At 37.6% G+C, this 22924-nt stretch overlaps 1 protein-coding gene across 1 annotated transcript; it reads right to left on the bottom strand.

Moving 5' to 3' along the window:
• Positions 1–602: 602 nt before the first annotated feature.
• LOC140166263 (hephaestin-like protein) lies at positions 603–22427 on the bottom strand. The gene is made up of 19 exons (XM_072189671.1): positions 22279–22427; positions 21900–22054; positions 21422–21545; positions 20802–20970; positions 19849–20132; positions 18483–18688; positions 17807–17960; positions 14068–14280; positions 13148–13340; positions 12332–12966; positions 11520–11702; positions 10283–10399; positions 8542–8774; positions 7888–8061; positions 6688–7393; positions 4343–4653; positions 3691–3835; positions 2811–2956; positions 603–1139 (listed from the first exon to the last, which is right to left on the bottom strand). The coding sequence occupies exons 1-19, from the start codon at positions 22361–22363 to the stop codon at positions 939–941; spliced, it is 4434 nt and encodes a 1477-aa protein (XP_072045772.1). The 5' UTR covers positions 22364–22427; the 3' UTR covers positions 603–938.
• Positions 22428–22924: the final 497 nt, after the last annotated feature.

Genomic DNA, 22924 nt, shown 5'->3' with positions numbered 1-22924 from the left:
TTCAAAATTCCCGCGCCGAAATAGTCTAAGTGCAATGACGTAATGGTTGTTTGTGCTCAATTGTCGTCAGCCTTCATTGTATTACTGGGACGTCATTGCACTCGACAATTACAGCGCCCGGGAATTTTGAATATCGCGTGTTGAGAGACGGATGTTTTTATTCGTTTTTATGGTGACTATGAGTTTGTTTTAAATAAAACCACGGGATTCATGCTTGATAATTATTTTTCTTACATATAAGGCATAATGGTGTGATTGCCGGAGACTCCCTTTAAGGATATACGATGTATTGTAGTTTACATCATCTTGCAAATGGTAGTGAGCTTTAGCAAAAAATGCATTGCTCAATTCATAGCGAGCGTGTAGAAGAATTTAAATATCACAGATATACTTTTGTAGGTCCTGTGGTTCTTGAGTTATGTTGTAAAGAGGGTTGAAACAACAACACTTGTAAAACGTACATAACTCATTAACAACAATAAATTTAGCAAGTTTTCAAAGTATATGATTTGTAGAATGAACGTTTGCAAAACACCAAAGTATTATTATTCAATAATATATTGCTTCAGATAATGAAAATCAATTAGATCTAAAAATTAATTAGAGCTTGTAGAAGGGGTTCCATGGTACTTTGTAACTATAGCTTTGTTCATGGGCGAATTTGATTGACACTGTCTTGGGGACTCGGATTTGCGTATATTTGTCATTTAATGTCCCAATAGCTCCAAATTAGACCGGGAAGTGGGTACGTAAGTCTACGTAAATACACAAAGTCTACCGGTCGCACTGGTCCGACCGGATTCAGTGGGACCGGTAGACTTTGTGTGGCGATCATTTTGATCGTTATTCAGCAATCAAAAGAGTGACGCAGTTGGCATAGTGATAATCAGATTATACATAATTCAATGGCGAATAGGACTAACGTTAATGTTCTTTTATTATTGACTCTTCCTCGGTCTATCCGGTCTAACAACGCGGCTTCCACCTTTCCTTTGCTTCTCATTAGACTCTTCTTCATCCTCGTCTTCATCTTCATTCTCATCACTACTAGGAGACCATGAGCCACAACGAGGAAAGTTCTCTGGGACTGGCGGAAGATCCGATGATTCGCCGACCTTTATAGTGATGGCCATACCATCCTGTACACATAGAGAGAATATGGATTAGAAAAACGTCAATGTTTACTTTTCAACAGTATACACTTCCACTCCCGCTTCCACTATTACCGCTCATTTCAAACCCATTCATTGCAATTCTACATGCATAGTAAATTATTCGACCTAGTGCACGTTTTGGGCGCACTACAGTCTAAAGCCATTTTGTAACATTCACATAAAAATAGATCAGTATTTCTTTACCATAAAATGTTAGCTTTTACTGTCAGATTTATCCCCTTTTACTTTTGGAATTTTCTACCAGCGCCAATGTCGTCAATGCGCGTCACTCCATCGGCACGTGCTACGGCACGTTCCTTTGATGTGTGTATGAGGATCATCCCGCACGCGATGTCCGTACTGTGTTATGAACATCGAGTGCGTGTGCGACTAATATTTCCATCGTAATCATTAAACGTCAATTCCTGCGTTTTATTCGAAATCTCAGATTTTGACTAAAACTACAGCACCTAGAGTTTTGATTTTTGCTGGGTATGTTAGTTTATTATAATCATGTAAAAGCACGAATTTTGAAAAACATTGGGGGCGTCCTCCTAAGCAAATGTTACAATATGGCTTTAACTATGGCAAATTTGGCTTGAAACTCCTAATGAATCAATATTTCTTTTCATCTAGATTTAAGTTACAGATACTTTAGTGATTAAGGGGGTACTACACCCCTGGCCAATTTTGTGCCTATTTTTACATTTTTCTCAAAAATTATAGCATATTGGTGACAAGTAAGATATGTATATTATAGGGGCAAGGACTACAACTACTGTACTGAAAATTCAGCAACTCAAGGTAAATAGTTATTGATTTATTGATCAAATAATAGGTTTTCCCTCATTTTGGACTTTAACTCCACAAATGTCGTACGGTGCTGAAATAAAGTTTCCAGTGCAGTAGTTGTAGTCCTTGCCCCTATATTATACATATCTTACTTGTCACCAATGCGCTATAATTTTGAAGAAAAATGCAAAAATAGGCACAAAATTGGGCAGGGGTGTAGTACCCCCTTAAGGGTGCCCACTCTGTTTAATTATGCAAGAAGCAAATCTTTTGACAATTCTAAACCGTCGTCTTTTAATGAAAATATAATAATACTATGTTGTATGCCTAATTGTCACAGTATAAAAATGGTTCCCGCTTTGATATAATGCCATAATCCTTTTTAGTGTAAATCAAACAAGTATATGCATTTAGTAGTAGGTTTGCGGTGTCAATTACATAATGTTTGAAATACTTGAATACTTGAATGAATATGAGGTGGAAACACATCCTTTGATTGATTTCAACCCATCTATAAGACATGGATGGGCGTAAGGCTATCCTCTTTAAATATAGCAGGTCACGTTCGTATAGTTCTAACCTTGGGCTGAAAGGCTGCATAAGCAGCAATACTGTGCTAAGTGCAGCAGAACATGAACGACCATTTGACTACTTTCTCTAAACTACTGAACTGGAAACTGTGCAATGTGTTTCATAGAATAAGTTAGGGCTACCACTTCCGCTACCTCCACACCACCAATAATAATAACAACAACAGCAATAACAACGCCAACAACAGGGGGAGAAGACGCATGGGGGATTGCAGGGCCTATAATATTACTCAAATGTACTACTTACACACAATTACAGCACTACTACTACCACACTCGTACTTACGTCAAAGATTTTATTAGAATGGAGTAACCACCATCCAGGATTGTCCGCCTTAAATCTTATAATGGTATAGCCATCACCCTGGACCTGTACTGTGTCTTTGAGCACGGCATTCTCTAGTTTTCTTGTGATGTTACCTGTGAACCAAAATGCATAATAAATATTATGTAATACATATTGTAGAATTACACAAGCATATGCCTCTAAATGAGTGTTACTGTGACAAGAGAGACGAAAGGCAGATACTATCCACAAAAACATTACTTGGAGTTTGGAGTTTAAGCAACTATATTATCGATACAGGCGGCTGTACAAATATGTATTACTGTAAGGCCAATGTAACATTTTTAAGGATGGTGTATCTCTTTCGTTTCTTTCGTCACAAAAAACCGTTCACTTTGAGATATATGCTTGAACCATTTCAACAATAAGTTAAATAAACTACGAACTTTCATTACGTCATTAGCATAAACAATCTTATAACCAATTCTGAAACTACAACATAAAAAATATTTTAACCGTTAACATTTGACAACCAATTGCCTCAAGGCAACGGACATCGGTCAATTGCTGGAAAGCTGGACGGCATCATACCTTTTTATTGTATGATAAATTGGTAAATCGGTTATCTCAAGGATAGTGAGGGAATTAATTTCAGAACGACTCCTTATTCCAGAAAAATACCTCTAACGCAGCCAAACAATTTGTTTCCAAGGAAAAAACTACATTTACAACTATTGCAAAAAGGGTGTTTCGCAACCATGCTACCAAAAACGTGCATTTCCCCCGCATGTGTACAGCATTTTTGTGCGTGTTCTTCCATTTCCCACCCCACTGAAAATTTTAAAACCCATATATAAACGTAAGCTACCGTGTTGATCCAATCGAATAAAATCTGCAACAGTGGTTCCTCTTGGTAGTTTGCCCATTGCCACTACTCGGAAGGAATAACCATGAATACTCATAGGATGATCGGCTCCAGAGAAATCTTCACCAACCAGGACCAGTTCTACCACCTACAAAAGGATAATCAGTGTCCCATGTAATGGCGCTATAAGAAGCCCCCTAAGTTAAATATAGTTTAGAAGTTATAGTTGTTCGTTTGTAAATTGTTACCGTCAGTGTTACTTTAAAATTATTTTAACTAAAATAATAACTTCGTGTGGAAAATGCACCAAGCAATTGGTTCAATTCTATAATTGTAGCAAATTTGGTGACCATTTAGTATGAAGAATACATTTTCAAGATTTACATTATCTCTACCGATGCGAATCTTATCAAAACTATTTAGATATCATAATCAGGTCACTCTCTCCACGACTATACTCATTGATGGATATCGAAATAACACTCTACTCTTTTCGACGATCAAATCAAGACTATAAAATATAATCAATTCCCACGACTGGAATGTTTCCCAATTAACAGTGCACCCCCTCACCATCACCTTTGCGTACTCCACACTGCGAGCTATAGTGCTGAAACGAATATTGAAAGTAATACCGTCGATTGATTCTTATTACCTGCCCGAGATCAACTTTAATGATTTGCGTGCATGCGCAATATTGCTCGATACACTCATCCTTAGTAGCAAGAGTTTCATCTGCGTCACAGAATTCCTCTTCTGGAATATCGCCAACCTGTGTCAGCAGTGGAGATGGTGGTGTGTGAAAGCTATGGTAATTGAGTTGGGAAGTATACCGCTTCAACACCGACAAGCTAGGATTAGGGTAGTCTGTAGGATCGTACATACTCCAGTCAGCAACTGCGTTGATACCAACTGCCAAATAGTAGCGGACGTCTGGTTCCCCGAGTAGTTTTTCATCATCAGAAACTTGTATGAAGGAAGAAACAGATATTAGCTTATCATCATTTGGTTACGTCGTTTTACAGAAAGTTTTAGTTTTTTATATGACCCACGAAAAACCTCTCGTGAAGCGTATATCCATTGGGAACCACTGATGTATGATACATGTATTAGAACCGATGATAGTCCCCTTCTTTTTAGAAACAGAAACATTGACTTGCACAGGGATGTACATGTGCACGGGACCAACAGCTTGACTTTTGAACCACGAGACGCCAGACATACTAACGTTAACATGACTACACTGCAAAATTCTCATACCACTTCTGTGTGCGTCTATAAAAGTAGGTATGTCACAGTGGCTGCACAATAATTCTGCTACACTGTGCATGCAAGCATAACAGTGAATTGAAAAGGGCGCGCTTCAAATTTGGCCAATTTTAGAAAACATCCATGTCGATAAATGAATTTCTTCATACGCTTCATTTATCCAAATTGTTTAAATTTTTAATATATGGTGTGTGAAGCCTTTCCGAGGCTAACATCGGGTCCTTAAATAAAAAAATAGTTTTGTTTAAGAGCTACTGCCTGTTTTTATGGATTTTTGAAGATCGCTCATAAATCAGTAAATATAGGCCTATTGAAGTAAAGGAACTACCACCATTTAGCTGAAATACTAATCTTTCTTAGCATGTAAATTAATTCCGTCGACAACGAATGAAACACTTCCCTAATACTAGTTGAAGCAAAACATTAATCAATGATATTTTTAGGGAGTAATTTTCCAAACCACAATAGCTCTAAGCCATTGTGTGTGTCCAAGGCCATACTATTTTTGTATACGCGGTACAGTAAAATGGCTTTTGCTTTTACCGATTATCCTCCCATATTAATCCAGATGACAAAATGTTAATTTAAAGTCTCATTGCAACTGAATTTTAATTTTTACTTTTCGGACTTGGCTTTGAGTAATGGTGACACATACCATGTTTACAGTAAAATGAAAATTATATTCCAGACACCGTCAAAATGTCAAACTTTTTATGTTTTTGTATTGTTTTTAAATAATTAACTGCAGTTCATTTATTCAACCTCATAACAGGATCATACTTAAAAATTTATGATGAATGAACAGACGTTCATTAAATATTGAAAAAAAACCTAAAATTACTCATGCCTAATTTGCATAATAATATCATAAATACATAATTAGCTGTAATTACCTAATTTGCATAATTAATTACTTTTTGTGTATTTTTTGTTATCATTTGAAAGAACTTTGTATACATATGTGTGCAAAAAAAAAACCGCACCTTTATATCATGTACGGTTTTCTATTGGCATCAATTTTGCATATTAATTAGCTGAACTTAGTCATTTTTGAGATTTAATTTGTCTGCAGATTGGCCGAAATTGCTAAAATAGTATATTTGGTTAATTTATTATAATTATTCAATGATAGATTTTTAAATTTTGTTTTCTGTAACGAAGTCAGGAAAGATATGCATTTAACATGTGATATTTAAATTAACGCTGCTTTTTCAAGCAAGCGTCCAAATATACCTTCAAAATTTTAAATTGTGCCAATTTTGTCATTACAGCCATTTGTGGCAGGATTTCATTCCATCTACGAGCATCTTTAAATTGACACTACGTCACAATGCATTGACCGATTTCAATTCTGTTTTTTGATTTTTGATGCTTTAATAAAGCTCAATAATGTAGGAACATAAAAATAACATGTTTCTGCTGCGATTATTTTTGAGGTGATATGCCTAATAAAAGTGTTTATAAATTCTAGCAATAATATGAAGTTATTTGAAGTCTTTGAAGTTATGAAGTCTTTGTGGGTTGAAGATACTGTTTGAAAAAGAAAATACTAAAGATGTCTGGATAAGGGTTCCAAAGACGACGATAAAAAATCAGAACACGTCCGGATGTGTTTATACGACATTTTGAAAACATCGGACGGGTTCAGAATGTGCTAATATTTTAAGTGTTGCGAGGCTTGTCTAGGATGGAGGGTTATAGCACTACAAATTATTTAACCACCCAGTATACCTTGTGATTCAAGTTGGACTACACTAATCCCGCCTGGTGTATCAAGTTGAGATCGTGGATTCAGCAAAACATCATGTCCCTTTTCTTCACCATCATTGGAGACCTTTGACGGTTCTTCTTCAGACGAGCCTTCATACCTCAGAACAGCAAATTCTTCTTTAACCGAGCAAAAAGGATCAGTCGTATACAGACGAAACCAATAGTTTGCCACAGCTTTATCGGCAGTAAGTACAAAGTCGTATCTTTCTCCACTAGAAAGCCCTATTTGATCCACTACAACTGGTTTGATCGGAACACCATCTGAAGCGATTACAGTAAGTTCGTGATTTTCAACGGCAACGGTCAGATGGCAGATATTATTTCCGATGACCCGGAAGCGATACCGTGCCCCTGGTTTGACATCAAACACTTCACGCGGAGTAATCCCGGTGCTGTTACCATCGGTGAAATTCCTAGACACGCCTTTAGCATTAATTACTAAAGTGTCTGAAGCAGATGTGATAGGCGGGAACGCTGTAGCTCTACTTATAGTGGGATCATGAGGCCAGTCTTGGATGAAGACCACGTGTTCGGGCAGGTCGTAGTCATAGTATCCGTTGTTGACATCTCGTTCTGGTGCATGTTTAACGATAAAAGCACCGAAGGCGCCATCTTGACGTTGCAGATTTGAATGCGAATGCCACCAATGGGTGCCAGCAGGAGAAGCCTGAAATAAAAGCAACACACTCAGGTTAATGCAGGTATACTGTACAAGAACACCATACTTGTGAAAATTGATCTATAACCCTTTTTTGAAATCATGCAAAGAAAGTGACAACACATAAGCACTGCGAATCAAGAAGACATTATGTAATCTTGGCAGTGCATTTTGTTGTGAATATTTTTGGTCTTAGAAACATCGTCTCCAGACATTGGTCTAGTCGAGCAGTAAATTGGGGATTGTCGTGATGCAATTAGGACAATGTTCAATACCAGTGCTTATCAAGCGTAATTTTGAGATTTCTGCAATAAATTTAAGAGAGAACCTTGAATTTGCAGGTATAGTTTATGGTGAAATAGGACATTGAGTTATTATAGCCGCACCATCAATGAAATGCGGTACCTTCTAAGTTGCCGAGACGATTTCACATTTTCACTTCGATGGTATCTTCTTCGCAAACATATGTCAATAAAACACATTAACTTATTCATTATACCTACCTTGAATTTATAGGTAAAACTGGACTGTGGTGAAATAGGACATTGAGTTATCATAGCTGCACCATCCATGTATGGTGTGCCACGCTGATGTATGCCATGCCAATGGATTGAAGTACCTTCCGAATTGCCGAGACGATTCCACACTTTAACTTCGACTTCATCTTCTTCGCAAACCTAAACAGGACACCAATACAATAAATATATTAACACGATAAAAACGTGCAATTCATGGAAGACATTTAATACTTGTTTTAAGATGTTAAAGCTTGACTTTTAATAGGTTTGTGTTCAAATTAATGTCCATACCTTTCAATAAATATTATAAAATATAATAGAGAATCTGCAGCTTTAAAATGTACTTTGCTTTCAATCTTTGCTTTGCTTTTAACGTGTATAGAGCTCGACAAAATATCTGTTTGCCTTGATTTCCCATACTGCCTAACATAAACCGTCCAACCGTCCCGTTTGTATTATAGTGACTCTAGAGGTCGACGGTATCGAATTTCCAGCTGTGCATAGGCAGGTTTTACCATGGTCGCTACTTGCGTTCGGCGAATCACATACACATGTAAGACACGTCGCGGGTTTAAGTGTTTATAGTCATAGGATATTCGGCAGTACGCATAAATCAATGTTTAGCATTTCTGTTCCTACCTGTATAGGAGGACCAGGAATCTGTCTATTCACTGTAACTATTGGACGTTGAACTCCATCGATTGGAATACATCCAGGGCGATCACAATCGGTCATGTTGAAGGGACAATCAAAGCAGGCAGCTGACATTGACTGAAGCCATTCCACGGTGAACACATAGTGGCAGGTCTTGGGTTCTGGAGGCCACTTACACTCACGGGCACATTCGTGGTCGCCGTTCTCACTGGCAGCAACTGTAATTGAGGTTGTATAAACTTGACATTGTAATCACAACATTATGCCTATGTTAGAAAATTAATTATCAAGCACGAATCACATGGTTTTATTTAAAACAAACTCATATTTGCCATAAAAACTGCTGCCTCTCAACACGCGATATTCAAAACTTCCGACTCCGACTGACTGGGAATTTTGAATATCGCGTGTTGAGAGACGGATGTTTTTATTCGTTTTTATGGTCAATATGAGTTTGTTTTAAATGTGGTTCGTGCTTGATAAGGCAATAGAAACAAATTAGTTCGATCTTTGGTTGATTCATATTATTCATGAAATCAATTGATTTACTATTGTTAATAGTGATAAAATACTAATAGTAATTTGAGCCTACAGTGATATTGACCAATATAAATTTAGCGTTAATTTTGATTAATTAGCTGATTTGAGGTAATATCATAAACTTCGTCAGCAATTGTCATTCATCAGAGAAATGCACTTGTAATGTATCAATTTTTTTTAGCATGGGAGGAGCTTAAAATATGGCTCTTAAACGTGTCACTCAGAAAGTTTGAATTCCCTCCGGATCAAATGTTATAAATTTACGGTACAAAAAAACTGGGCGGATTCTTGTTTGTCCAAGCTGTTTCTTTGTGTACTTAAAACTTTCTGAGTGCGTACCACCTTTAAGATTCAAATTTTTAAAAGCCCCTCCCACTTTCAAAAACTGACCAACACTTATTGGTATTTAGTTTCAGTAAATACAACCTCAATGATCAAGAAACTTGATAATATCAGAACAATGTTGCCCAAATTCAGAAATATTTCTCCCACAAAATTCAAATTTAGTCTCCTTAAATCCACAATTTTATGCTAATTCACTATATTATGATGAGCACCATATTGGCTCAGTGGCTCAATATAAAAACGGCGCATGGCAAATAGTCATTCTATTTTACTTCTAGCAATAAAAGAGGACTGTTTACTGCAATTAGCAATTCACATGAAAATCTCAATTTTTACACAAATGTGTCATCATGGTCAAGCGCCGTTTTTATGCTGAGTATTAATTGTAAACTCGTGGAAAGCACACTTTCTTTCAAAAATTATTTGACACCAACTCCCGACACACCCCAAATATTTAGCCTGTGTGGTTTCTGCAGACTCCTTTTAGACTAGTCTTGGCACTTCGTGAAGAAATATCCCATTTACTGAATGTCAAGTCTGCATTATCGATTTAACGTATCTTGTTCCATATGTCTTGATTTCATCACCACATTCATGGGACGTTTTCAGAGTGATGTTGAAGCGTTAAATTTGGTCACGAGAAAATAAATGACATTCCCTTAAAATTTATTAAAACGGGTTTTGTTGAATTGTATGACAATTTTCTTCCATCGAATGTTTAAAAAAGAAAATATAGTATATACACAATATTATGTTCTACTACAGTGGTTTTGTCCGTCTCGAGAATAATATTAAGTCACTTCCTGTTGTAAAATGGAAAATGGCGAGCTGCCATACATACCATTGTCAAACACTTTAAATGTTGTTTCCATCCCAGCATCTTTATGGAAATTGGAATGACAATGAAGTAACCATTCACCGGGATCATCATTAAACATTTCCAAAGTCGCAAATTCTCCTGCAAAAATATAAAAGCAGAATTGTCTAATTATGTATATCGTTACTATTTAGAAATATCAGTTTACAACAAATGTGGTGGTGTATAAGCAAGTGTGCCAAGGATCATGTGCCATTTTCGAATTCCTTCAAGGTCCTGCCGGGCCTCGAACCCATGATGTCGTGGTAAAAAGACAAGCGCGCCAGTGTAATGACCAAAAAGGACTTCCCTGTAATTTGGTCTATGGCACTAACTTACTTATACCTCCGTGGTAATATGATGAGCAAAGGATGTAGCTAAAAGTGAGTAATATTATAAACATAATTATACCAAAAATACCCCTTCATAAAAGACCATTACTCCAAAATAGGCGAGGCAAATTCTTTATGTATGGGATGTGAAGTTGCGTCCAGATGTATTTTGTTATATTAAGGGTGGTCTTAACCACTTGAATTATAGAAAATTGTTGCTCTAAAGAATATAAAAGTTAACATTTTTAGAATGGCAAAGGCGTGATGAATTCTGCGAGGTCACATTTGGGCCAAAATGCTCATTTTGGAGAAAATCCCCAAAAATGTTTTTTTCATTAATTTTTAAACTTTTTTTTTTGAATTTTGACCAACTTTGAGAATTTTGCAACAAACATTGTCAAAAAATGCTCAATATTCCAAACAAATCATAAAAAGCCTGATTTTTGCCCAAATTTTGAATATACGGTATTTGGTGAAGTTGGTCAAAGTTGCAACTTATATCCAAATGCTTAAAAACACTGGTTCACAACATATAAGTTAAGAGTTTCACAAAATTATCCCTATCAACCCCTACATGACCTTTGGCCCATATCTATTATATAGCAAGCTCAGGTTTGTGGATCTATTTTAGTATTTTAAAGATTTTCACTAATAACTCCTACATGACATTTCACCATCTGTGGACAACTTAGAAAAATCTTGGTGGCCAGGTTTGGTCGAGATTAGCGGAAGTATCTGACACAAGGAGCATTTTAAAATGGTTATAAGATGAAAGAATCGTAAGAAGTGGAAGCAGATTAGATAGCTCAACAGTACTCAGTCAACTTAACAGTCGCCTATTAATGACGCCGCCACAGCATCGCCAGCGATTGATTCAACCAAATCATTACCTGGTAGAAGATCGTATACATCAGCTCGGTGCTCAACGTCAGTGTAAAAAGTAACCACCTGGCCGTGGAAGTGAACAGGATGGACATCTACCTCATGACCAAGTCCTATGACATACCATGATGTGCGCTGTCCTAGGTTCATTTCAAGATGCTTGAGATTAAAATATATGTAACCGTTGATGGCTGAAAATACAGTAAACGTTTACCTGTTTAATACTCAGTATACATTTCATCGTGATTTTATACTCAGTAAACAGCTCCTTAACCATGTTAACAGTACATATATCTTTTACGAGAATCACCAAGCGCTAGAAGCGAATTTGCGCTGTAGTAAAGAGAGATTTCCTTTTGATATGTTTAATCAAAATGGAAGGCCGTAAAATTTGAAGAAGTTTGTACTGTGCTTGATATCTCATCTCAAGTAACTTAATACTATTTCATATCAGCAAAGCCTAGTTTCTTAGTGTAAAATGTCCTCTTCAGTGGCGTAAATTTCTATTTTACATTGGGGGATAGGGTTGAAAAAAATTCTTGAAGTACAGTGAATCCAGCACTTTTTGGCGACAGAATACATTAATGGTACCAATGAGCGCCAAGCGTGCGAAAACATTTACCATATTTAAGCCAAACTGGTAAAATATGGTGCAAAAGTGGACATTTGGGGGTTAAAATGGTCAAATATGAGGTTAATTTGGTCAGAAACCCACACACAGCTGGGGGGGTGATTGTATCCCCTCTACGGCCTCTGGATCTACGCCTGTGGTTCTTTTCAAATGTAATGATGCGTTGTGTAAAATTGTGTAGATAATTACCATGCATTCGATTTGTTTCTCTATGGAAGGGATCTCTCGTGTCCACTTTATCTGGGGTCAATGTATACGTATCAATGTTCTCCTGGTAATAATGACTTCTGAATTCTTCATAAATATAAAACTGAAGAACATATTCATGGTCAGCATCGTCACGACGTCCATCGCTACCCAATGTTCCTGGTCGGCAAATCACAAGTGGCCCTGTGAGACCTGTGTATGGATCAACGCGGCAATCCACACACGAGTAATACGAATACACAACGCAATTAGCACCAGTTTCTGTTGGTCCTGATCTCATAGGCGCAAACCACTTATACGTGTATGTTTCTCCAGGTTCAACGATCCCAGTATCATTAACACCGTCGTTGTACAAAGAACCTTCTGAAGTTTTCTTGTAAAGAACTCCGTGGGGATGTATTGAGTATGTCTTAGAAGCAGCCATGTTTTTGAAGACAACTGTAATTTTATCGCCAACCTCTGCGCGGATGAATGGTCCCAACGCACCTAGATGCATATCCTCAATGCTACGTACTTTTTCCATCGTAAACGTCTCGTCGGTGAATTCTCGATACAGAGCCTTCTTGTATTTGCTTCCAATGGTGGTGTCTCCTTGGTGGGTGTATCGGTATCCAAAGCTGTAAAGAAACCAAGATCAAAATAAATAGCCATGTAATATCGAAAGTATTAAACCGATTCGATTGGATCTTAACAAGATCTTTGATGTAATGTCTCCAATAGCATCACCAATGGACCAGTGGTATATGGTTCGAAGTATATGTCATATCTTTAGGTTTGATTTTGTTTGTTTTAACCTACCTTCTAGGATTCAGAAGATCTTCTGATTTCTCTGGAGCATAATCCCATTCCATCTCGACGGCTGCTATGTAATACTTTCTCTCAACACCATTAAGAGCTTCTTCCTGAAATTGGCCACAATCTTGTACTTCATAAAAACCTTTCATTCCAGCGACGAAATGACCATGCATTTGACACTCGACGGACCACGTTCCTGATTAATTATAAAAATATACGTTATATGGGACTTTAAAACTTATGTTTTTACACCAAACTATAAATAGATAAATCCAAGATATACATCCAAGATGGTTGATGGGTAAAGTACTCAACCAAAATGGGAGCTAAATAATTAATTTGGAAGGCTGTATCAACACAAGTCCAAATTAATTACAACAAACTATAGCAATTCATTTGAATGGCATTCAGCAATTGATCTTCCCTTCCCATGGAATCAACATTCCCCGCAACATTTATTGATTTGTTGAATTCCTTCAAGAATGACAAGCTATATTCCCTCTGAATAAACTTTTCAACACAGATTGTGTAATTCATGTTTATTGTGTGGATGGATCATCACCATTTGGCGTTTTATAATATATTGAGGAGGAGTCCCAATACTTCCAAAGAAGGATGAATACTCCGGCTTTTCAGCTAAACCGATTGTAATTATTTATTTAGTCAAAGATTACCTGTAGCACACCCTTGAGCAATAAGGAACAAGGTGTAATGTGATGATTCATTGTCATTTTATACCCCTGGTTGTATGAGGACCTGATTATGTAGTCACCTCTATGATAGAATATATAACTGAAGTTTTAAGGAAAAAATGCAAACTTTGTTTAGGACAGAAGTAACGTATATAATGGAAATGAGGTGAGTAATAACATGAAATCAGATGGTGCTGCAGAAAATAATTCAACCATCGGAGTGTAATTTACCAATACTATCTGGCTTCATAATCGCTGTCTGTGCTATCCCTGGAAACAATATTATCGTGTCTCGTCGGCGCCCATCGACGACAAAAGTATTGCCCCGGAAGTAAACAGGATGAGAGTCAAAAAAATATCCTACAGAAAACAGGTGCCAGCTAACGGTGTCGCCGGCACACATGGTGAGTCCTTCAATGTTAGCGAACATGTAGCCGTTTATACCTGTAGAGAGGTAGAGTTAATTAACACGAGAATATAAGCATGTAGGCTGTAGCAAATAAATTATTCCGCTGCCACTGACATAATTTGCGATCAAAAGGTGCGCAACCTCTTGACCCTGCATATAGATTACGATTCCTCGCTCCCCATTACATTAAATTGAGGGGCACGTTGCCTTGTAATCGGTGGATTGTGAGTTCGAGCCCCGGCGCACAGTGGGCCAGGGCGGAATCAAAGTGTGCCAAAATTCAAATTTGGTGAATGTGGAATTTCTAATTTTTTCCAGTTGTTTGAGAAAGAAAACATTCTCAAGTATATTGTTTGGCCCATAATTTATATTTCGATGGATTTCATAAGTGTCGTTCACTCATGAATTTCACCCAAAAGTGTCATATTTTCTCTACAAAGGTAGAAGTGTGAATTTTGAAAACAACTAATGTAACGTTAGTAAATGAGAAACTGTTGTCTTGCCATTTTGCATATGTCATACCTAGTAGAAGTCAAACCAGATCATTAAAGTCAAAATATAAATAATTGTATTAATCAGGAGTAACGAGGGGGCAAAAATAGAAATTTAGTTTGGATTCCTGTCGATTCCTGTACAGAAATTAATTTTATCATTTGCAGACAAGTCTTAGAACTATGTGGATGGCAATTTTTGTTGCAAATATTTGCCATCCTGCATTCCATGGTCCATCAAATGTACCCTATTTGCTCACTTTTCAGCTGATTTTGATGGATCACAGCGTACGGGTATAATTGGAAAATTGGTTTATAGATGGGTTGTAAATTAGGGCAAAAACTACGTTTAAGACAATGGTGACGGTTTGGAGTCCGGCAGGAAGAATCACGTACACATTTAGGAGAAAAATTAACCCCCAACATTTTATTTAGTCTTGTTATTTATTTGCTTATATTATTAAAATGTCAGCATTTTATTGATGTATGCCTTGGAAAATGGCTCTATGGGATACCACAGTCCTTAAAACTCCAGATTTGAAAGTTTTTATAATAATTCTTACACAAGCATTTGAATAACTGTGAGAGGAATATTTGACCAATCACATATCAGTATATTAATGACGTCATACGCTTTCCAAAATGTCATCATTGAATTTCGTACCCTTCGAACCCCTATTTTTTTTTCAATTAAAATTTCAACATATATCATTTGAAATACTGTTGCAAATATAATCGACCAATCACCGTTCAGCATTTTGATGACGTCATACATTTTAAAAAATCACTCCATTGAATTCTGCATCCACAAAAACACCTGGTTTAGTCATTTTATCGTGTTTTATACGTTTGATTGTCAGTTTATCATTTTGGCACACTTGATTCTGGCCCAGCAGTGGACTTCGGTTGTATATATAAATGCGCATATATAAATGCGCACGTGACATCTACAAGTCGCCATACCGTATTTAACGATATAAGGTACCCGGATGTACATAAACTCCCCGTGCAAAAGTATAGGGGAAAATGACAGGTCGCAAGGAAAATTGCTTTTGCAAAATAGTGGCATTGATTGCAAAGGGTAAAATAACTTGACCCGAAAGATAAACTCTTTATTAACGTTTTCCATCACGGAAAAAAAAATTAACTACGGAAAAGCTAGATATAGCTGATTTACACACTTATATTTCATAATTTCCGTGCTAAATGGGCGTGCCAATTGGCCATATCTATGACGTAGTGCTGGTTTTGTGGGGTTCATTATCGAACCCCAACGGTTTTAGCTTGTATTTATATTATTTATCAACATAGGCCTATTTGTTTGTGATATTTCAAGCGTTTTAAAATTTCAAAATAATCCCATTCAATTACACGGTTGACGATGAAAATTTAATGAATTTAGAGAATGCAATGCGGCCACCACCTGGAACTGTGGTCGCAATTTCAGTGATTGACAGTGAGGTAACACGAACATGGCACTGGCCATCTGGTCACGTGCGCATTTATATATGCGCATTTATATATACAACCGAAGTCCACTGCCCAGTGTGCGGCGGTGCCATCGTTATGTGCTCCTCTTGGGCAAAGCGCTTTACCTTACTTGTTTCTCTCTACCCAAGGGTGAACTGGGGAACTGTTATGAATATTGTCCATTGAGCGCCGCCCAAAGGTATGAGTATGCCCTGGGTATTGTATGGCAGCTGACATATTCTAACGACAGCGGAATAAATGTAAAGCGCTTTGTACATGTGTACATGTGAAAGGCGCTGTATAAATACCAACATTTTTTATTTTTTAAAATTTTATTTAACACCTGAGTGGGGTGAGATAAGTGGGGGTATTAAAATAACATTAGCCAATTTTAACCAAGTGTAGACTTGTTTGTATTGTGATGTGCCCTGAGTAATTTAATTTAATCATTTAACTTTGTTTACAAGCTGAAAGTATTTCATGAGATGGGAAACTCCCTTGTACGTGCAAGATAGTGATGTGGAAAGTCATTCTGGAATTCCCCCCAAATTGTTGTAAACAAAGTCAGATCTATGTTTGGAACTTGGAAATCCCCAGTTCAGCATTAGTGCACCATAGAGAAAAACACCCAGGAAGTGATGTAATGAGAAAGGTTAATGTGTATAATTAATCTTGGGAAATCCCAAGCTTGCATCATCTGTGAAGATGTGAATGAAGTGATGGTTTATTAATAGATCTTGGGTTTTCTGGAGTATAAAAATATGAGAGCTTGAGTTTGCTAATTACAGAATGTCATGGGAGATTGTGAAACTCCACATGTGTGTGATGGTCTTCGTGCTTCAAAAAAGAAGTACATTTTAACCAGTTTATGTAGCCAATAATTGAGCTATTTTAATACAGCAACGAAGGAGATAGCGAGCAAACAAATGTGCTCTTCCTTATCAAAGGATTAAAGTTCTTCTGTCGAATTGCTGGAGTTTGCTGGGTTTGTGAAGGCCACGCATCTGTCAAAAACAGCGGAACTGTGTTAAAGAAACCTGTTCCCGGGAAAAAGAGAAATTGGTGAAGGAAACACCATTTTTGGAGAAAGCAGCGCAAGGATATATATATTGTGGAGAAAGCAGCGCAAGAAGATAAGTAATAGGAGCAAGCAGCATCATTTTCGTGTGAGGATTTCATACGCAAGGATATTTATAAACGCAAGTGTACACTGGACTTCGCTGATTTTCGCAGGACAAGTGAATAAGGATATATTACATCAGTCGTCCAGAACATTGCAAGAACTCTAGAATCACCAACAAGAAGACCGCTGGTTAAGTACCAATAGAATAAAACTGATTGTGTGATTTTAGTGTATATTGTTGTTATATGTACCAAGCATACTTTGTTTTCAATTAAAGACTTAGATTATGTTAGTTTAATCAAACAGTGTATTTGTGTTGTGCATTCGTGTGAGTTCGGGTAAAAGGTGATTTTGGCCTTGAGTCAGTACGACTCGTAACAGTATTAATGTTTTTCTTTGCTGTCTTATACGAAATCCTTTTATGTTTATTTATTCTAATGTATTTCAAAACAAAGAAAGCTATATTTACACACTTACTCGACATTTGATTAGACCAATAAAACGGAACATGTGGATTTGAAGTGATCTCGATATTTTCATATTCAGAAGCATCTACGGTAGCCTGCAGATACCAGCTTCTGTTCTCATCCAGGAACACGAATAAAAGAATATATTCATGGTCCACGTTTTTCTGCAAAGTAATTAGTAGAAAAAAATGGTAAATGAGAGGTAGAGAGAAACTTTAGCTTTTGTAATTGGGATTAAAATTTGATTCCAATACTGTCAGATATTTAATGTTACATTAAAGTTCACACCGACCTTTGTCTCTTCTTCTTTCACATCTTCTCCTCCTTAGTTTCCTTTGTTTCATCATCATTCGTTCCATTCTTCTTTAATTGTATTTCTGTTTCTCATCCTATTTTTTTCTCTTCTTCTTCCACTGATGCTGCTTCTCCTCCTCCTCTTCCTCCTCCTTCTTCTTTTACTTCTGCTTCTTCTGTCTTCTTCTGTTACTTCTACTTCTACTATTTCTTCCGCTTCTTCTTCACCTAATGCTGATTGTGTCATTTTCTTCTGTTTTTACCAATGCTTCTGTATCCTCTTCTTCTGCTTTTGCTTCCTTTACGTCTTCTTCTTTGGTGTCTACCGCTTCTCCAAGACTTCGTATGACTTCCTAATGAGCCTTTGTTGCTCACTGATTTATCGTAAATACCTGTTTCCCGTTTTCATCAAGACTCCCATCTCGGCAGACAAGAAGTGGACCGATCAATCCTGAATAAATATCCCTTTCCGGATCAACTGAAGAGAAGTATGTCCAGGTTATGCATTGATCATCGTTATCTCCAGGGGCGACGGCTTCTGGTACCTTCCACGTGTAAGTGACGGTGTCTCCAGGCTGTACATTCTCGTCACTGGCATCTGTACACAGGACGAATAATATTTCAAGATTATTGAAGATAAAACAATGAAACAATTTTTGAAACTCTTATCTCAGAATACTGACTTTGAGTAATTGTGTATCATATTAAGTCAGCTTGTTCATTCCCTGTGATTTAATTTTTTGAAGTACAGTAAATACAGACAACCATATTTTGCTATATACTTTAAAACATAATTTTTTAGTCCGAATAAAAGTTTAATAACACAGGATGTGCCATGCCATCATTTATCCGATCGAGATACTTGAAGTTATTTACACGTTTGGTGATAACTTTGATGATACAGGGTAAATCTTCATTACAAGGTATATTGGACATCAGTTCTGTTTTTCCTGGATGAAAAATGTTCCGATCAACAGATCCTACAGCATCTACAAAGATAACTCTGTGAGATTCTGGAGCTTCTGGATTGCCATAAAGACAGGGAATGGTGAACATCGTTTTAAGATCGATAGAATCAATAACATTCCACAAAAGTATTTAAAAGTAGTAGCTGTTGTGAGGCTGCGCCTTCCATAACTCGTCTTTGGTTGTGAATTTGGTCAACGCCACCCCGTCTATTCCTAAACCCTCCCTGATTCTTTGTGAGGAGCAGATCAGCGACTAGTCTGATTCTGTTGTACAATTTTAATAACAGTATAAGGGACTGTATACTTGTTAGGGGGCCTGATGCAAAAAGGGGGCCCTGAATTTTTGACCCTCCTAAGGGGGGGGGCTGAAAAAATGACCACAAATTTCCTGGGAAAATTGAGTTTATATGCTTTTCTATGGGGTTGACCCATAATTTTCATGTCAAAAGGGGGCCCCTGAAATTAAAAAAAAAATTTTCGCAACGAAATTTGTTTGCATCAGGCCCCCTAACAAGTGTTTGTGAACGGTCCCTAATTATAGACATTAGTGTAATGCCTCTGTAGTTCATAAGGGACAGGTAGCCAAGGTTTCCTGTGTTCGGTATTGGTTTATCAGATTTTTTTGTGGCTGCTCCAATTCCATCAAATGTAAAAGAACCGATGTCTGTATATATAGGGGGATTCCGCCCTGCCGGATGATCAGTAATAGTTCTGCCAGGTAGATCTAGGCCGGCATTCACAAGGTTTGCGAAACAATATTGCTATTCTAAACGATGAAATTTAAAAATACCTGTATCCCCGTCTTCGTATGCTCGTCCTTCATTAGACTTGTCGTACCACACCCCATGAGGGGTCATTGAGTAAGGCCGACTAGCGTTGTTCCTGAAAGTAATCTTCAAAGTATCACCGACTTCAGCGCGAATTACGGGACCAAGAATGCCCAGGTATTCCTCTTCTTGAGCGCGTTCTATGGGATGGACAAAAGTGTCGTCCGTGTACAACCTATATCTCGCTTTTATGTAGGATCCACCGATTCGGTCCCCTCGGCCCGTCTCGAAATAAGTGAAAGCTTCACTAAAATCAGAGGAGGAAAATAACAAGAAATGTAAACTGATGAATTAAGTGACTTCAATTGCATTTAGAAAGCATAACATACCGGTTCCGTTGTCTTCAAAACGTACTAAACTCTGCGAGCGGTCATCGAGTAAAGCCGACTAGCGTTGTTCACTTTGGAGGCGATGCGTATAATACATGTATGTAGGGCTGCTAAGATCCCCCCTTTTTCAGCATCGCCATCACCAAGACCACATTTTTTTCTCGAACATAGGCTCTGTTACCCATAGACCCCTTATTCGATCTGACACCCAGGGTCCTTATTTTATAAATAATGACCCCATACCCAGTGGGCACACCTGACGTTGAAATCACGGTGAAATCACGTTGAAATTTCGACGTCAAAATGAATTTCGACATCATGACTTCAACCTGATATTTCAACATTGTATCAACGTCGAAATTTCAACCTGATTTCAACTAACCTGTAGGTTGAAATCAGGTTAGGTTGAAACTTCGACGTTGTATCAACGTTAATTCAACGTCGAAATCCTAGCCTGTGCCCACTGGGTATTCTTTTTATATTTTGATCTCACAGAAAGCCCCCGTGCTGTGAAAGTGCCAGCCCTACACCTAAATCCACTTCATAATGAAGTGCCCCCCCCGTGAATACAAAAATGAGTCACTTACCCTCCTGGAGTTGATAAGTCTTGTCCATTCCAGTTATCTCTTCCAAGTGGGGCATAGTTCCACACATATTCCTCTGCCTGAATAAAGAATTCCCGTTCGACTCCACTCAACTCCAACTCTGCTGGGTCACCACATGAGGACTGTACAGTGTACAAACCCTGAGCACCGGCTACCAATATAAAAACACATTATCAAAGAAAAAATATATAGCCTACTGCTGATGGTCAAATAATTTATAAGAAATATAAATATTCATTCCATTTCGAGTTATATAATAACATGATAAACCATGATAAGGTAAGGTTCAAGTATGCCGGAAAACAAGAAGTTTTTCAAGAAGCACCTCGGCTATTGGAGGGGGGGGGGGGTGGTCGCTATATAGATTTGGACGTTAGCCGATAGTCATTTCTTAAGGGCCCCCAAACGGACCCAGTAACATTTTACACTTGTAACAACCCAGCAAACACAAAAAATATTTTGGTAAAAACGTTTGAATAACATTAAATATCGGGTTATGTAAAGTTCATGAAACCATTTTTGGTTCTGTCAATTTTTTTAAGAAGTTTCTCTTAATAAGGGTTCTACACACAGGACAGCCAAGAACACTTTTCTAAGAGTACCTGCTCGATGTTCAGCAACTTCTGATGCTATGAGCCATATGCCGGGGTTGTCGGCCGTCATTATCGCTGTTTTGAAGCTTGCAGGCATTACACCCATGGAATCTATACGATGGTCATCCATGAGCTATAGAAAAATGAAAATACTATTAAATAGCAAAACTGTGTTATAGTTTTAATGTTTTGGTAAAATGTATCCAATGTCGATACTGTTGTCAATATAAACATCATGTCCGCTCCTGGCACCTCTTTGGGATGATGGCCGCCGAGATATTTTATTTGCATATAAAGTGCTGGAAGTTCTTAATTATTTATGCATCTAAATATAAACACGTATTTGGTGTAAAAAAGCACACATTTTGGAGAAAATCACAAAGAACAACACTATAGAAAAAGGAAAATTCGTACCTTTCTTGTGTTATGAACGTACTATGTTAGTGACTTTCCTTAAAATGAATATCAGACTATGCAAAATACTTACCAATGTATTTCCGTGCCAGAAAGCAGTATGTACATCTTCCTGAGTCCCCATGCCAAGAAGATGCCAAGCTACTCTATCACCTTGACACATATCGACTCCAGGAAGATTACCATACACGTAACCATTAATTCCATTCATCCGGTTGCTATCAAAACCTAAATAACATGGAGGAAAATGACAGAAATAGTTGGGTGGATAAAACTATTGCTCCGCGATCTGAAAGATATCCTCAGTAAATAAAAAGGCTATATTATTGGCATTAACTCAGGAAAATATTAAAGCTAGAATTAGAAATTTCGCCTTAAGCAAGCAAGGTATCGCAATAAGCAAGGTCCTGCTTTATTGTATTGGATCATGTCCACAAGTCAGCCATTCTTACCTAAAGGGGGGATGCCGCCTCCGTCCGTCCTGTTTAAATAAGTAAGCAAGTTATCATTTAGGTAATAACTTCTATTCTCATCCATTTCTGTGAAGAGAAGAACATACTCTTTATCCACGTCGGTACGATTACGGCCGGTTGAATCCAAGAAGCCTGAATAAAAAGGATTAAAACGATCAGTGGCGGATTTAAGGAAGAGTGCCCTGTCAGCAAAATAACCGGGGCCAATGGTAAGGAGTTCAAACATGTGGCGTTTTTGGAGTTTTGTCGGGGGCAGAGAAAAAATGTCCAGTGAGCATTAGTATGGCCCAATTTTACCGAGATATTTTTAGTGCGCGGAGAGTGCGTGAAACTTGTCCGTTTCATACTATTAGTGAAGTAAAATGTTAAGAAGCCGCTTTATAGCAATTGGGGCCATGTGGCTAAATATTCGAACTATGAAGCTCATGTACGCACAATATGTAAAGTTAGGCATAGTTCAGTTATACTGCACAGCAAACATGATTCGACCTTTGCAGTACTTAATCCTGGTTAACAGGAAATTATTCTAGCAAAATCAATCATTTAAGTCTAGTCTACCCTCCACATTGAATGGTGCACTGCACTTATGCCCAAATATGGCACTTGCCAATCAATAATCACCCAC

This window comes from Amphiura filiformis, chromosome 12 (assembly GCF_039555335.1).
Source record: "Amphiura filiformis chromosome 12, Afil_fr2py, whole genome shotgun sequence".
NCBI lineage: Eukaryota > Metazoa > Echinodermata > Ophiuroidea > Amphilepidida > Amphiuridae > Amphiura > Amphiura filiformis.
This window is presented reverse-complemented; position numbering and strand designations above follow the sequence as displayed.